Here is a 17,902-nt window from a genome sequence, read left to right as displayed (position 1 = left end):
TCCTCAGTAGAAGGTAATGGGGCTGTTAGGGTGCATTTGTGCCAGTGTTGTCTCAGAGACATCTGCAATTTATTGTCTATGCTTCTGCTTTCACTTCCCTCCCCCCGACCCATTTCTAAACTGTGCATTTAAAAAAATACCACCCCCCCCAAATCAAAAAAGCATAACAGCCAAGGCAATTGGAGTGCGAAGGCACCCTGGCAGCCTGACACACTCCCCAAGACAAGGAGGAAATCCCGCGAAGACTGCTCTTCAAGTGGGAACCTGACCTTCACGCTCTTTCCCTGGGGAGTTGCTGGGAGGTCAAGGGAGCTCTATTGACAATTTCACAGGGGTTCTATGCATGCCGCCCGATTCAATATCTGGGCCTACGTATGCAATTATGTGGATGAAATTCTGGAAACCCGGGGGCTAAGTTCACAATGGCATGTGCGGTGGTTCTAGTTTGTGCATGCAGTCCCCATGCACAATTACACATACACACTGGCAGAATCGACCGTGTGTGTATGCCCTCATGGGAACTGCACGTGCAAATTGGGCATGGATTTTGGGCAAGCGTTTTGTGAACCTGCGGCAATCAGATCGTGAGGGTCCACGAATGTAACAGACGAGCACTCCACTCACATGGGGCTTTCTGTGTAAATGGATGGTGATTTTTACTGGCTGAGCATTAAGTTTAAAATGTCCTATAAATAAATACGTCGCTTGTTGTGTGTCTGAGTCTGTCACCTCCCCGTTTACTGTTCTGAGTTCTGCCTTTTCCCTGGAATCGCAGCGACTGAGAACAATAGTAGCGACGCAGGTAAAGAGCTGTGGGCGCTGGAGAACAAAGCCATTCTGTCTCGTGTCGTGAGCGTCAACGCAGCATAGAAAAATTCAGTGTGAGGCCTGTGTTGGTGCCATTGAACAAAAAATGAGCTCACTATAACTCACGTTGAATAAGAGTGGCACATCTCCTCCTCCTCCTCCTCCTCCTCCTCCCTCATGCTTGTTAAAATGAATAATTAAGTCAACGTGCTGTTGTCGGCTGTCTGGCTGTATTTTCCTCACTCCGTCACAGCTAAACCTCCTTCCTTTCTGGTTAAGAATAGGCTAAGAACTTTGAGAACATCAGTCAGCTTAAACTCAAGCAGAAACTCTTCTCAGTAGAAAAGAGGGTCGGGCGTGGGGTCTACTATTTGTGTGTTTACACATTTCATTGACTTTTTCAAGCTTCCTGGAGCCATGGATGGCACTGAAATAACACGAGAGCTGGTCTCCTGATGCTCTTTCATTTCCCAGGTGGTAGCAATATCGTGGGAAGGCCAGATGGCATGTTACTTGGACCGATAAATTGTTCTCTAAGACTAACAATCGTGGTGAAAACTTTAAAAAGACTCTGCTACTGAGGTTTTGCCCAAATACCCAGAGATTCACATTGAAGCAGGTTTCTGTGGAACTCCCATGCATTTCCCATGCATGGATTTGTATAAACCCTTAGTTCCTGGGTACCTCGCAGTTTCCTAAATTATGTTCTGTAGACATCGATCCTGTGTGTGCCAGTCATTTGAGATAAGAAGTAAACTGTTCCATTTTCCCTGGTAGATACAGGCGCATTTAAGGAGTGGAGCTCGCTCCCCCAGGAGGTCTGCCTCAGCTTCTCCCCTTCCCATTTTCCCAAAGGCCCCTGAAAATACTGACCCACATCTTTGACTGAGGCTTTGAGCTCCCTTCTGTGCTGCTCAGATCCTGGTCTGGCTGTGCACAGGGCTGGTCCTTGGGTGTAACTTAGAGTGGCCATCAATGACCCTGCGGGGCTGATACAGCAGCTGGGAATTGCTGAGATGTAGGGAAGCCCCAGCCAAGTTCTGGTTTCCCTGAACGTGCCCCCTACACTGTCTCCAAGGAGGGTCTTGTAGGAGCCGTATTGCTGGAGGATGCCGCTGTAGGGCTGCTTTGGGCAGACAGAGTGGCACAAAGCAGCCTTAAGGCAAGGGAGAAGCTGCCACTGGGGTGTTTTTCAGGTTTAATGTATATCGGATTGTATATTGGACCCACCCCCTTTTTCATGGTGACACGTTGTTTGCCTTTCAATATTATTGTTGGTTTATGATGGTTCTGAAATGGGTTGAGGTCTTCCATTGCTGTGCAGCTTCTTCAGCACCGGTGGCAGGGTTGGCGGATTATACATTCAGTTATTGCTAATACCATTTTTGTTAACTGGTCCTGATCAGCAGTACCCCTTAGGCAGTTCATTTGGGCCTGGTTGCGGGCCCTTTGCTCACATTAATAACCGTGTTGATATCAGTGGGGCTACTTGTCAGGGGCAGGGTGATCTAAAGCACAGAGAGGTTGTATTTAAACCTCATCAGACACAGTAGTAACCAGCACCTGCTGTCAGCCGCAATCAAGCATGTGATTCCCTGATCTGTCCCCACCTTCCATGGTGGAAGATAACCTTTGGTTCCTGTAGTTACCTCCTTCTACAACAGCAATGGCTGCTCCACACTAGGGGCTCACAATCTAGCCCTTTAGAAATTGAATTAGGATTTTAGGACCCGATCTTGCAAGGTTTACATCCGTGCCTAAGCATGGGAGAAGTCCCACTCAGGCATTAGTATGCCACGCAGAAATGTCTCTGAATTCTTCATTTGCTAGGAGCATACCATGCTATTTCCTTGGGAATTCTTCATTGTTACTGGTGTCGTCAAAAGCATGTCTTGGTGAAGGTCATTTTTGATATAATAGACTGGTAATAGCTAACTAGGGGTGCATTTACTGCATTGTAAGCCCGGGACTATGGGACCCAGGCTGGATGTTTCCAAGCCCTCGCTTAAGCCTCCGCACTGCATTGTGAACCTGGGTTTGCAGTTGCTGAACTTGAGTCTCACAGCCATGCTAACATCCACAGTGCACTATGCAGAACGTCTGACTTGGGTCTGTGGCTTGACCTGTGTGCACACTGCAAAATGGCAGGACTTGGACCTGAGTCACAGTGTGATTTGGGCTCTGACCCACCTTCCCCTGCAACCTGGGTCCTGAATACTTGTGGACTGGAGTCAGATTGGTGTGTGTGTGTGTGGACGGAAGGGGGGCTTGGGCTCAAACCTGACTTGGAGCCTCGGTTTAGTGTGCAGTGCAAATATTCCCTCAAGCTCCAGGATCTGTTACTGCATTAAGGCTTGTTGCTGACTGTTCGGGTACAGTGTAGATTTTAAGGTAGGTTAATTACACCGGCCAATGGCTGATCCTGGGCATATTGGCACACCAAAAAGTTTTGCAAAACCCGGCCTGCAGGAGTGAAGACTCCAGGGTCACTAAAGATGCCATGGAGTCTTCTCAAAGAAATACAAACCTGTTGCCAGTTTTTAGAAGGTGGGGATGACAACCCTGTTTGACATTACAGTCTGCTGGGCGTGGCATTAGTATGAATGATCACCTATGCCATGAGACTTATCGTATTGCTGGCTGATGTTTTATTTATAGTCAGTACTGCACTGTGCTTATAGATAAGCCCTCTGAGTCTCCAGATATTTGTAGGGAAGACGTCTGGGGAATTGTATGATTCAGCACCCACCACTGAGCACAGTCCCTTACTCGGAGGGGAATGTGTTTGCCCTCAACACCAATGTGAATAAGCCCAAATCTTTCCTGTCATTTCACATGGCAACAAGGGCAGGGATTAAGTTACAGGAGGCCTGCCATTCTGTAACTCGTTGTGTTCAGTGGCTGTAGAATCACCATGCAGGGAGCAGTGTTTTCTTCATTCATTTTCCATTTCCATTTAGTCTGCTTCGGAGCATTAACCAATGACTAATTTCATATGCTTTTTCCAGAATTGGCACCCTCAGAACACAACAAAGGGATTTAAAAAGCCCAGCTGTCTGTCTTATCTGTAATGAGGCAGGAATTTAGCAACTTCAGTGATTTGATTTTAGAGTAAAATTTAAGATTGCAAACATGCTCAGAAAACTGTAAATGAAGCTTAAGGTTTGGAATGCAAAAGCAAGAAGGAAATAACACCAGAATAGCTGGCAAAAACAGACAGGACATGAAATCTAAACATCTTTGCTTGAAGGAGAAATGTATGAATTAATAAAATGCAGTACAGTTGGGTCCCGATCCTGTAAACAATTTCAAATATAGCTCTCGTCCACAGCATGAAGTAAGTATGAAACGGGATGTTTCAAATGAGAGCCAGTGAGATTTGCTATATCTGTAGCAAACTTTAAAGATTCCCAGTGACCAATCTGGGGCCTGTTGTGGTTCCCCATATTTAGTCTCACTTAGTGGAGTCTCATGTTTTAATCTCAGCTCACAGATTTTCTAAGAGAGTAGGGAAGAGGTTCCTGGGGGCTCTGTCTTGAGCATCAAGAATGTCTAATCAGACATGTCAAAGGGTCTTTTACTCAGGTCTGTGAACTGAGTCTCACTTTTCCATGTGTGTGGTGTAAGATGCTATTGAACTTCCCCAGGGGAAGGTGATCCCATGATCTGGTGAGTTTTGGATGGTATGAGCCAGGAGGCTGACATCTGGATTGGAAACTCCCTTTTTACTTCTGTGAAGAGGCCTGACCTGCTAACTCATATTCTGTTGTTTCTAATTCTACAGGGTGCTTTAGGACCTGCAGGGCCGTCTGGACCAGCTGTAAGTAACTCTGAGAATGCGCAGACTTGTGCAGTGTAATAAAGGTGCAGAATTCCCCATAGTAAAGTACCAGCAAAGCCCATTTTGATGACAGCTATCTCATTGTGAGGGTCGGATCACAGGGGAAGAAAAGATGTGGGTCTTGTCTTGAACCAAACATAAGGGCTCAGAAATGAAAAGGGATAATGTACTAAGTAGAGATGTTCGGGGGAGGGTGCTATATAAAATATATATATTTAAAATACATAAAACCAGTTTTTAGCCTTCAAGGGCTTGATCCAAAGCCCACTGAAGTCAGTGGGAGACTTTCTATTGCTTCAGTGGGCTTTGGCCCAACATTTATAAATTACCCAGTGTGGTTCCTGTCAACAGTGGACATATGCTAACTCATCAGCATTGCACGGGGCAATATAAGGTCTCTTCCAGCCTGTAAAAAGGAGCTGTCAGAACAGTCAGCCTGTTGAACCATCCGGCTGGTTAAACATCCTCAGAGACTTTATAATAATTCTGAAATCCACACAGCTGTGTTAGAAGATCTCTTTATTTACCAGGGAGTCGCATTGAACCGTAGCTATTTGAACAAATGGTATGGAAAAATTTAGAGCTAAATCCACATTGATCAGTACTGATGACTTGGTAACAAAGCCCCGCAAAAAGCCTACCAGGAAGTTAAATGATGGACGTGTGTTTAATTCCGGATATAACCTCTCCACTGAAATATTGCATTTAAAAAACCATGGCTCCTTCATGCTGAAAAATCAAATAGCCTTTTCCAAGGTGGTGACTATTATGGTATTAAAAATCCAGCTTCTCAGCCCAGGGAGCTAACAGGCATGACTACTGCAGTGTGCAACGTTATTAGTGCATGCTACAGACACCGCTGGTCCTGCTGGTCCTCTCTTATTATGACCAGGAGGCAGAATATTAATGTGCACCAAGAGTCAAGCATTTCGGTTGCTTGTCAGTTTCAATAGACCGTCCGCTCCCAAGGTCAGAACAGTCGAGATGGGATAACATACCTCACACACATGTGACATGGCCTATGTTATACTGCAGGTCAGACTAGGTGATCACAGTTGTCCCTTGTGGCCTTGGAATCTATGAGGTCTCAATATCATCTTAAACTCTGTGTTTACGGGCCAGCAGCCGGCCACATAGCTCGGTCACATTACATTAACTCGGTCATAGTCCTTATTTTGTCGGGGATGGTATTTTTTTTTTCTTCATGTCCCCAGAGAGGTGGTTTTCTTTTAATGTAGCTTTTACCAGGTGCCAAGAGAAGTGGCTTCTCAACAGCAAAAGATTTGTAGAGAAAACTAGGTTAGAAAAAATGGTGGGGAGGCTATACTTCTCCCCTCATATGTGCCCATGACCAGTTGATGGGTCCCTGGCTGAATCTTAGAGCAGAGAATAGCCCATGGGCAACAAAGAGGAAAAGTGAACGGAAAATACAGACGACAACTCTAGGATTCAGTAACTGTCTCTGGCTCCACTTTCTGACTAAATTAGAATAATAAGGGCTAGAGGAGTGTTGGGGTGGGGGAAGTGGTTTTTTGATACAATGATCCACTCTTTGTGTGGTCAGTTTCCAAATGATCTTTCTTTGTTTTAAATTTTGTTTTCAGGGCAAGGGACTGCCAGGCCCTCCGGTAAGTAGCAGCCTCTTTCCCATGGCTGGTCTACACTAGAACATTGGGAAAACCTAGCTATATTGCTTAGGGGTGTGAAAAATTCACACTGCAGAGCAACGTAGCTAGGTTGACCTAAGTTTTAAGAGTAAAACCCCTTTTTGAGGCCTGGTCTAAATTATTACATTGCTTGTGTTCTACTTTGGTATTTTCCCCAAAACCCACCCACAGACCCAGATCCTTGAGTGCTCTGAGCTGTGCTAAGTCCAGTGGGTGTGGAGCCATGGCTAAGGGTGGCCTGCTGCGACCTTTACGCTGCTGGAGGCCGGTTTGGCCACTGATGTGAATTAAAGCAGCCACAGGGTGCAGCAGCTTTGTAACTAGTGAGAACATTTCATTGCTTTCCCCTGAAAGGGGATCCTTCTTGGCACAGGTAGCCAGGCAGTGTCCGTGTTTGTATAGGGAGCATCAGGCCAACGGGGTGTAAGATTGGACCAGTCCCTGAGTGGGAGGGGTGAGGAGTGTAAAGCGTTTGCTTTTGTACTGTGAGAGGTCTCCTGGGTAGCAGCATGTGTAATGTTCTGGCTCTATTTTACAGGGGCCTCCAGGAGCCAGTGGACTCCCAGGTGGAAACGGACTTCAGGGGCCACCTGTGAGTTTCCTTTGCTGTTTAATTCCCGTTGATTGACCATCCTGCAGCCACAGAAGAACAAGGTCTATTTCTGGCCTCTTGCTGCACTTGGGAAGGTTAATGAGAGTGTGATACCACACTTGCTCTGTGAATAGGCCAGCAGGAGGTGCCATTCCCTGCACTGGCTAGTGCAGTGGGTACGTGTCAACTGCCATGCCAGAGCTACTCAAGTGTGTTCAGTCATCTTGCCCTCTAGTGGCTGAAGTCTACAGAGTGTGTAAGCTGTAACTGCAAATGAAGGCTTTGTTTCTCATGCCACATGTGTGCAGGTTAGCTGGTGACAATGGTGTCCATTCTTTGTGGCAGGGGATTTCTCACACTTGGAGCTCAAGTGTGTCACTGGCATGAAGCTATTTAATATATTGGGTCAAATCTTCCTTTTGCAGTCACCCACAAAATTTGCATTCACATTTCGAAGTGCAAGTCCTGAGGACTTATGCTCTGACTGCAGGAATGCAGGTGCAAATACGCAGATTTGTCCTTGCAATTCCTTTGGCGGGCACAAAAGCATCTGCAGAAAGAGACACCGGGGCTCAGTCCTCTTCTAGACATGTCCCCTTATGCCACATTAATAAACGTGATATCACTTTAATTTCTTTTCAGATTTTCATTCAGGTTGTTAATATGGTGAAATTGTCCCAAGAAAACCACCTTATCCTCATTCATCTCATATATAGTATTTGGGGCCTGCCCCACTCCCGTTGGATTGAACGGCAAAAGTCTGTTTTGAGTGGGAACAGGATTGGGTCCTTCAGTGAACTCTCCCCCCTGAGAGATTCTATAGAGGGTTTATATGGGAATTCTTATTATTTCTCACTCCTTTTAGGGACCATCAGGTCTTCCAGGATTCCCAGGACAGCCTGGACCTCCAGGACCTCCAGTAAGTTGCGATTTTTTCCATGTAATAAACACAAAGAAAGCTAAACTTGGTGTGGTTTTTTGAATCATCTTCTTGTGCCCATGGAAGCAGCTGACAGGGCAGTTGCATTTTTTTTTTTGCTGTTTTAGGTTCAAACTCCCCCCTTAAGTTGAAGTGTTCCCTGCAAGCTAAAAACAATGCATTAGAGCAGCAGTTCTCAAACTTTAGGAATCCAAGGACCCCTATTTTGATTTAAAAAATTTTGCAGACCCCCAAACCCGCTGCTCAGCCCCAGGCCCCGCCCCCACTCCACCCCTTCCCCCAAGGCCCCACCCCCGCCCGACCTCTTCCTGTCCCGCTTCTCCCCTGCCCCTCCTCTTCCCCGCCTCTTTTCACCCCCGAGCACGCCCCATCCCCGCTTCTCCCTCTCCCTCCCAGTACCTCCTGCAGGCCTCTGAGTTGAGTGGGGCCAGTGGCCCTGGACATGATTCTGCCTCCCTGCCCCGAGCGCACCTGCTCCTTCCCCTCCCTCCCACACGCCACTGAACAGCTGTTCCCCAGCGTGCAGGAGGCACTGAGAGGGAGGGGGAGAGATATGGGAGGGAGGGGGAGGCGTTGATCAGCAGGGTCCGCAGACCCCCCCGGGATACCCTCCCGGACCCTCGTTTGAGAAGTGCTGCATTGGAGGGAAAGCAATGACTGTTTGTTTCCCGTGTTTGAGTGTTTAATATTCCTGCTGATGCTGAGGGTACGGGGCATGATACAATGCCATGTGGCTTCAGGGCATACACTGATCAATGGAAAGATTTTTCCTCCCGGGTAACCATGGTGTGATTGGCCATATTGTTACGGGATTTTTCTTCACATTCCTCAAAAACAGCTGGTCTTGGGGCCTGATCGGGTGAGGTGCTGAACACCCTCAGATGATCCTGTGAAGATGTCTAGCTCCCTGTCTGGAGGGATTGCTTACCCTGACAGTGACAAGAGCCTGTATTAGATGGAGCGACAGTCTGATGCACTATATCAGACCCTGTGTTCCTGCAATGCCATGCCCTTGTATGGGTTGCTGGCTGTTGGGATTTAACTTGTGCATCTAAAAGCATGAGCCTCTACTGTGTGAGCTAAAACAGCCACCTCTGTTAGCTATGGCTGTACCTGGCTTCCCCACCACTGTGTGCACCACCAGCCACCCCAAGAGCAGGATGGACGCCATGCTGTGTCAGCGTGGGTTATGTTTCTATCAGACATATCCTAAAACTAGCTTTTGTGTATAGTGGAGTAATTGTGCGGGTAGGGTTGTTGGTAATTACATATAACTGAGGAGATGGGTCTCCTTTTAAAGACTTCTGCATTGGACAATGAGTGGAAAGTCCCACCCCTATAAGGGGAAATTCTCATGAAGATACCAATCTTGGGAAAATGGAATTGGGGTTCCCTCTGGAAAATTTACTCCTTGGAAAACGTGGTTCCTCCCCACATCCTGCAGATATAACCACATCTCTATGTCGGTCTGCTTAAGCCACGGCTATTGTGTTGGCAGCTGTATGGTCTAGTGGTTAGAGCACGCGACTAGCTGTCAGGGCTCTTGGATTCTGGAGTTCTGTTGCTAACTCTGCCACCGATTTGAGGTGGGTGACCTTGCTTCATCCTTATCTGGAGGATGTAAGTGGTTCATAGGCCTGGCCCTGGCCATCTTGCCCCTGTGTGACTCAGGCAAGCCATTCAACCTAGTGCTGCTTCCATTTTACCTCTCTGTAAAAGGAGTGTAAATATATTGACCTAGCTAACTCATGAATGTCTGTGAAGTGCTTTGAGGAGCAATACAGAAGTGGAAAATATCTGTGTCAATAAAATATGTTTTCTGGAGATAACATTTCTTTTGGTGCTTTGTGTTGATATATTTAAAAGTTCAAATGTTCTGGGTTATAGGGTCTTCCTGGGGTTCTTCCTGATGGCGGCGGGGACCTTCAGGTAAGTTTTTCTTTATATCATAGAAACAATTTTTTAACTTAACCCCTTAAACAATTTTTTTATGTATGGGTCTGGGCAAACTTAGGTCTGTTTTAACATGCAAGGGCTAGATGGTGCAAACATGCCTGGGAGTAGTCTTATCTATGAGAGTAATCCCATTAAATTAATGGGGCTGTTTGTGTGGATAATGTCTTCCAGGCGCATGAGTATTTGCCGTATCAGGGCCTTGGACTCTTTCAAGTATGCAGATATTTTAGTGCTGTTGCAGGATATTCCTTGTCATTTTACTTCAATTTGATCCTTGCTTCCCTAGTGTTGATTTTGCATATGTTTGATCCCGTGCCAGTTTAATAAAAACAAGTTTTAGCACTTCATAAGGGAAGACAATTTTTCATGCAGCTGTTTCAAACAGAAAAGGTCAAATTTGTTTTGCTGTTTATTTCCATGGGCAGCGGCACCTTGTTCCCATGGGCATAAGCCTTGTTTGTTCTTTCCTTTTTGAGCAAATGTCTTGATTTCTTTATTTCAAAGGAATGAAACAGACATTAAGGTAATGAGCAATATAAGTGACATTTCAAGATTTCACAGCTGTTGTTATGACAGCTTCTTTGCTTTCCTAATTAGAGTACACCAAAAAAGCTTCTATCTTGTTGACACTGCCTTATGGAAAAGACTTATGGAATATAATAGAAAATAAGTTTTTTTGGTAATTTTTTTAGGCCATGCTATAGAATTTAATAGAAAATTATCTCCCTGCTACAGAATTATATACAAAGGTAAAAAAAAACAAACCCCGATAGAAAGATCTTATTCTTTATTTTCTATAGATTTTTGAAGTATTAGCTATAGAATCCCCTTAAACTTTTATACAGCTTTTGATTTAATCCCCGTGAAATTCTAGAAGACTCTCCTATGCGGGCCAGACACAGCTTGAGAATCTGATAGTTTGCTTCGTTTTTAAGGAAATTCCCATTCCTATAAACTCTTCTGCGTGAGCTTTTCCTTTGATCAGGTGAGATCAATACAACTTCAAATGGGTGTAAAGCTAAGTGTATTCCTAACTGTTTGCATGACTAAGCCCCAGGGTTTCAGCAGAGCAAGATCAGTGGCCATGGTCTGCTGTAAGTAAATATCCTTGATCTGTTTAGAATAAGGAGGTTTGGGGCCTGATTCAAAGCCCATGGAAGTGAGTATTGATGTCTATAGGCCCTATGTTTTCCAGACTCAGCCAGGGTTACAGACAATATTAGGAAGTCTAGCTAGAAGAGACCATATTACTCTAGATTCAGGTATGCAACTCCCATTGACATGTACAGTAGGTGATTGGCTTGGGTGATGCAAAAGAAGAAGGTTTTCTAATCATCAGAGGTGTGAGGTCAAATAACCTAATTAGTTTTGAGATGGAGCTTGGTAAGTTTATGAACAGGATTCTGTGCTGGAGTTGCCTGTGATAGCAGGAGGCTGGACTCATGACCCAGGAGGTCCCTTCCAGTCCTGAGTTCCTAGTTATATGTTCATAGGAGATGTCTAAAATTGAGTTGGGGCTTTGCGGCCTGGATTACAGAATCCATTCGTGTGCCCAGTTTTGTTTCATGTTTTGCTCCCAAGCCCCCGAGGCCACCTGCTAAGTTTAGACTTGAGAAAATACTCTCCTGTTGTTGAAAAGAGCTATGAAGTGACAGCCGTTACCTCTTTCGTGTGTTAATCAGACCCGCTAATTAGGCCACAGAACAGATTCCAGCATCACGGGAAGCAAACCTGGAGGTTAACAACTAGAACTGGGCTGAACATTTTTAAAATTTTGCTGGAAAATGTAGATTTTTTTTTTTCATGAAATGTTCAGTTTTTTTGGAGGCAGTGTAGCCTAGTGGATAGAGCACTGGACGGGGACTCAGGAGATCTGGGTTCTATTCCCAGCTCTGCCACTGGCCTGCTGGGTGACCTAGGGCAACTCCCTGTGCCTCAGTTGCCCCATCTGTAAAATGGGATAGTCATCCTGGCCTCCTCTGTAAAGTGTTTGAGTTCTATGGATGAAAAGTGCTATAAGAGCTACAAGGTGGGGGCGTTAATATCTTTTATGGGACCAACTTCTGTTGGTGAGAGAGAGATGAGCTTTCAGGCAACACAGAGCTCTTCTTCCAGTCTGGGAAAGGTACTTGGGTCTGGTCTACACTACAGACCTATATCGGTATAACTACTTCACTCAGGGGTGTGAAAAATCCACACCCCTGAGCAATGTAGTCATACCAACCTAACCCCCCACGTAGACAGCACTATGTCAGCAGGAGAGTTCATCTTCTCGGGGAGGTGGATTAACTATGCAGACCGGAGAGCGCTCTCCCCTCATCTTAGAGTGTCTTCATGAAAGCATTACAGGAGTGCCCACGCAGCGTTTTAAGTGTAGACTTGCCCTCAGTGTTACACAGCAGAACATTCAAGATGAATTGGGCAGTTAACACACTAAGTACCTTTCCCAGACCTGAAGAAGAGCTCTGTAGCTCCAGAGCTTGTCTCTCTCTCCAAGAGAAGTTGGTGCAATAACAGATATTACTTCCCCCTCCTTGTCTCTCTCATGTCCTGGAATCGACCTGGCTACAGCAACCCTGCAAACAATAAATAAGAGCTAGGTATTAGTGTTAGTATTATTGACCAGCATATTTTCCCCTTCAGTAATAGTGACACCCACCTTGCTCCATTGTCTGTGCTAGCTAAACCCACGAACGTTTGTTTTGTGCAGTGTCCAGCTCTCTGCCCCCCAGGCCCTCCGGGTCCTCCAGGAATGCCAGGATTCAAGGTAAGAAAAATATCCTCTGTAAACACAAAGAGTTGAGTCCCAGAATGTGTGGCGGGAGGACGTGTGGCTGAGAGCAGGACTCAAGTTCATGCTGTACAAAATACACAACAGTCCTCCTTTATCTGAGCCTGAGAGACTTGGGTATTCCAAGTTACCCAGACACAAAATGCCACCAGCTTTTATTTTCAAGAGACAGGTGAAGGATACAGGCCCCGTCCCGCTCTCAGCACATGGAATTCCCATGAACATCCATGGGAGTTCCAAATGCACAGGGCATGATCCCGTAAGGTGCCCTGATCCACCAAAGCCCTTAACTCCCCCCCTCCCCTGCCCCCGGTCCTTGATTGCAATGGGAGAATTTGCAGTGCTTAAAGTTAAGTGCTTTGCTAAATCGGGGCTCTGGCTCCTTGCAGGATTGAGCCCAGAGTCTCTCTTTGTTAGCTGTAATTTTGACTGTCTCCACTGCAGCTGGGAGGGTGCTCCCCAGCACACGTAGACAGAAGTACTTGCTCCGTTCCATTAGTGTGCTAAGAATAGCCGTGTGTCTGGGGTAACCAGGGCAGCGGCTCGGGGTAGCTACCTGAGAACAAACCCACCCGGACCCCCTGGGCATGTCTCAGGCAAGTAGCCCGAGCTGCTGCCCTTGCTACCCTGCTCTTTTTAACATGCTAGCTGGAGCACAGCTTGCCCGTGCCTGCCTACCCGTGCCCAGCTGCACTGGAGACAGGCCCTTAGAAACACATCCCGGGTTTTTAAAGTACACTTATCACTGTGATGCAGAGATACGGATTGTATTGTGGAGGGCATAACTCACATGACCAAATACGATTTCACCCTATTTCCCACCTACCGTAGAACCCAACTGCTCCCCAGTTTACAATGTAAATTCAAGGCTGCAGGGGGCGTTCAGCCGCACTGAAAGGCAACACCCCACACTTCCCATCCTGCACCTTGCACAGATTGGGTACCGAATATATAGTTCATCTGTCTGGTGGGACTAAACCTCAGCTCAGCTTCTCGGCCAGCTGCTCTGGTGCTGAGCTGGGGGAGCACAGTTTCTCTAATCCTTGCAGAAATATTTAGCAGATGTAGCAGGCCAATCCTGCAGGAGGCTGAGTGTCGCCTGGGGAAATACTGGTGTCCTTCAGCTCCCATTGAATTCAGCCCTCTGTGGGAAATGCTCAGCTCCCCAGAGAACTGAGAGATCATTAGAAACCCACACAGTCAACTGTTGTTGGTAAGGGGTGAAATGCAAGGCCCGTGAAATAAGAAAGTCTCCGAATAGGGTTTAAGTAACGGATAGGTCCTGAGCTGATCCTCTGCACAGTGAGGAATTTCACCCCTGCTACCTAGTATTCGTGTGGTCTTTTGCCACAATAGTAGTGGGGATGGAAGGGAATGAAGCAAGGCAGAATTTTATATCAAGATCATTCTAGTGTATATGGGTTCATTGCCAGCCTGATGGGGTTGCTGTAGCTGTAATAATAAGCTACAGCTTATTAATAATAAGTCCCATTTTCAAAAGTGACAGAGGGTGACCTTCTCAAAAGCACTTAAGACCCTTTTTCAAACGTGACTAGGACTTTTAGTTCTCAGTCACTTAGATGCTTTTGAAAATTTTATCCTTAGGCATTTAGGAACTGTAACATGGGCAGCCCCCTCATGGCCAGAGATCACTCTGTGGTGCCCTGCCTCTGTTTCCTCCTCTTCAGAGCCCTTTAAGAATTCACAGTTCAAAGGCCGTTCCTATTTATTTAGTCCTTTGGTACATACTGGCACCAAGCAGTTCAGTGTGTCTTGCCTGACTAATCCCAAATAACACACACTCTCACAGCCTTCATCCCAGCTGGCCTTTACAGTCTCTTCCCTGCATGCACAAGGTCTCTCCCAGACCTCCCTGCCTTGACAGCTTTCTCCCACTCTCTCTTGCTTCTTCAGCATTTCCCCTGCTGACTCAGGGCCCTGCAGTCTCCTGGGCTTCCCCACCCCATTGCAACTTCCTGCCCATTTTTTATCCCAGGATCACCTGATTAAACCTAGGTGTGGCTAGTGCTGTAATCGGGGCTGGCTTAACCCTTATCTCTCCAGCCCCTGGGGTATGTCACCCTGTTACAGGACCCTAACGTCTCATTGGAAGATGCCTTTGAAAATAGAACTTGGGCATTTTTGAAAATGTTACCCATCCTTCACAACTTCAGAATACATTCCAATAGACACGGAAACGTCTTGATCAGCTGCTTGTCTATCCTAAATGCAACGCCCATCCAGGAAATGAGGAAGGATGCTACACAGCAGATATGTAAATTCCTCTCCAATAACTTCAGTCAATTACCTACCTTGCTTTAAATCCTGTGTACCCCTTGTATAGCTTAGCCTGCCACAAGGCAATAATGAAGCTCTCAGATCATTCTTGGTTTTATTTTTAGGGGCACACAGGCCACAAAGGAGAACCTGGGGAAACAGGAAAAGATGGTGAGAAGGTAAAACTCTGTTTAAAGAAAAAAAAATTAGATTTTTTTTGAAAAAGCATAAGACCAAGGGATTTCTCTCAGCATGATGCCAGGGCGGAATGAGACAATTGGTTGGACAGCAAGGGGAAGCCCATTATTTGATTGTACTTGGCATGTGGACTGAAGATCATTAGCCTCCATCATTTTGTGTGTGTGAGAGAGAATATTTCATCTAAAAAAAAAAGAATCCTTGTTATGATCGCAATTTTTCCAGAGTGGACTCTAAATTGGCACCTTCAATTTTGCTGTGCCTACTTTTGCAGCTCATGCAAAAGCTGCATTGATCACACAAGTTGGCTGGTTAGTTGTTTTAACTAATTGACACAGACACTATCTGTGTGTGGAAGAAATTGCATAGAGGCAGAACATGAGGCCATAGTTTTGGTGAGGGAGGGTCCGGGGAGGAGAATGGGGAGAGGGCTAGCATGGAGAAGATTCTTGAGAAGAGGGTTACCAGGATCCAGGGTGAGATTTATCATCGCATCTTGTCTAACTCTGGTTTTCTATCCCCAGGGAGACGCAGGCCCTCCAGGTCCTCCGGGGATTCCAGGCAGTGTCGGCCTGCAGGTAAAATCCGCCTCTCAAACCAGAACAGTCCCCTGATGCTCCCCCCCAGTCATGCAGCGTTTCAGGGTGAAATGTGAACGGTTGGGGTCTGTCCATGTGGCTCTGGGATTAAGCCCCATGCCAGCCCCTCTCAGCCATTGTGGACACAGCAGTGCGCTGCTGGTAACAGACTGCACTGAGGGCCTGATCCAAAGCCACTGACGTCCATGAAAAGACTCCCTTGGACTTGCATGGGCCTTGCTACGGGCCTGGTAGTGGGGCCATCCTGTGGATGAAACATTACAGTGAGTACCCATCTCCTGGGCCCAGGTGGAGGCTGAAGAGCCCGTGCCATGTTTGAATGGTAATGGGACTGAGCTCTGCACTAGGTCGGATGGATCCCCATGGTAAAAGTATGGCTGCCTCACAATGCTGTCTGGTGGCCTCAATGCAGCCCTGCACACAGCACTCAGCTCAGTTTCCCTCCTTGGATCCCCAAATGAACCCCACACAGGGCTTTTCCAGTGTGATCACAGCTGCTCTCCTTAGGGTCTGATTTATTAACTTAAAGTTCAAAGCCAAACACAAAAGTTTTCCCTCCAGCCTTCAGCTCGGTACAGCCCAACACCCCCCTCCCCACCCCACCCCGGTCTGGTCAGAGTCCTTCCTGCCTTAGCAGGCTGCTCCCAGCACTTCCTAGCTGTAAGAAGTCCCCTGGTATCAGGGTTTTCCTGGCAGGAGCCTCTCACTACAGCCTCCTGAGCATCCCCCATATTGCCGCCTCTGTCTGCTATAAATAAAAAATTGCCTGGTTCCCCTCTGTAATCAGGGTTGGCTTGGTCTCAGGCTCCCCAGCCCAAGGGCCCCTCAGCTCCCCGTTAAAACCCCTTCTCTGAATCTATTCCCCCCCCCCCACCCCAAAAAAAACAAAAACAAAACAGAAGAACCCAGACTCTGTTGTCTCAGTCTGAGACCTCTCTGCTTTGGGTAGAGGTTCCTGGGGACAGGGTTTGTCATCTCCCCTCCCTCCTGCCAAATCCCTCTGTTCATCACTGTTTCTTAAGGCTTCTTTGCCTTGGTTTTTAGGTTTTCACTTCCCCGTCTTTATCTCTTTCTGTTTCACTGTTTTATATGTGAACAATTGGCTTTTAACGGGTTGTTTTTCTCATCTAGGGGCCAAGAGGGTTAAGAGGCCTCATTGGGCCAGAGGGCTCAGTCGGGGACAGGGTAAGTAACTATCATCTTCTCCAGACTTTCCCCTGGACTTTTCCCTCATTAAACCCATGCAGAATAAAATCCAATGGCCCTGTTAGAGATCACTGCCTCTAGTTAATTTCCTGTCCACGTCCTGCAAGAGCAACACTCTTGGCAGCTATTAGACACTGTGTCAATAAAGTTACATGTGGCATTACTTCCCATTGCCCTATTCCCTGGACAAGGGAAGCCCCATGAAGGTGCAAACTATTGGCCTAATCCTGCAAGCTCTCCATGCAGGGGACTCACCTTGAAGACAGCGGGAGTTCTGTGAAGATTTTTAGAACATGGGGGCGGGGAAATCATGAACACCGATGTCCTACAGTGTCCAATCCTGTGCCACTGACTTCAGTGAGAGTAGGGTCAAGTCTTTACTGAACAATGGTGACTGACCAGCATGGTCTTCTTCAGGTGTGCCTGGACATTAGCTCAGGGGTTGACAGCTGAGCTTGAGGATGCAGTGCCCTTCTGTAGGGGCCAATTATGTTACCAAGGCTTCACAGCTGTGAGTGTTATGAGTCTGGTGAGGAGATAACAGCGAGGAGACCCAGAGTGAAAACCCTGCTGTTTTAGACCAAGATCCTCTGCTGGAGTCTATTAAGGTCCTAACAGTTATTAAGGAACATGTTGTCTTTCCATTGACATGTATGTGCTTTCTTGCTTTGTAATAATAATTCAGCTAGGGGTGTGGCTAGGCTGTGGGGTCCACATTTTAATGCTGTCTTATTGGTTTTTAGGGACCTTTTGGTTTCAGAGGGCCACCAGGACTCCCAGGACCTCCAGGGAAAGCAGTATGTATCCATTCTTACTTTTGTAGAGTTTCCTTTGAATCCTCATGGCCACGGCCTCTAACGTCACTATTGATGCCTACTGCTTGCTTTCACAGGGCCAAACCGTCCATTGCCAGTGAACAACAGAACCCACCCAGTTCCCTCACCAGAAGTAATGCACATGTTGCATCAGCACAGTACTCACTGAGTGAGATGTGCACACACAATTGTATTTCCATAAAGACCTTCCTG

General features: G+C 46.7%; 1 protein-coding gene across 1 annotated transcript in view; it reads left to right on the top strand.

Moving 5' to 3' along the window:
- Positions 1-17,902, top strand: part of COL9A3 (collagen type IX alpha 3 chain) — a 72,047-nt gene that overhangs the window by 21,908 nt on the left and 32,237 nt on the right. Inside the window, exons 6-15 of the mRNA XM_037877173.2 lie at positions 4,592-4,627; positions 6,253-6,276; positions 6,854-6,907; positions 7,773-7,826; positions 9,735-9,776; positions 12,514-12,570; positions 14,997-15,050; positions 15,594-15,647; positions 16,800-16,853; positions 17,618-17,671. Of these exons, the coding sequence (XP_037733101.1) occupies positions 4,592-4,627; positions 6,253-6,276; positions 6,854-6,907; positions 7,773-7,826; positions 9,735-9,776; positions 12,514-12,570; positions 14,997-15,050; positions 15,594-15,647; positions 16,800-16,853; positions 17,618-17,671 (483 nt within the window). The remainder of the gene's footprint in view (positions 1-4,591; positions 4,628-6,252; positions 6,277-6,853; positions 6,908-7,772; positions 7,827-9,734; positions 9,777-12,513; positions 12,571-14,996; positions 15,051-15,593; positions 15,648-16,799; positions 16,854-17,617; positions 17,672-17,902) is intronic.

The sequence above is a fragment of the Chelonia mydas genome, chromosome 13 (genome assembly GCF_015237465.2).
Source record: "Chelonia mydas isolate rCheMyd1 chromosome 13, rCheMyd1.pri.v2, whole genome shotgun sequence".
NCBI lineage: Eukaryota > Metazoa > Chordata > Testudines > Cheloniidae > Chelonia > Chelonia mydas.
The sequence above is the reverse complement of the archived record's forward strand: the minus strand, read 5'-3'. Positions and strand labels throughout refer to the sequence as shown.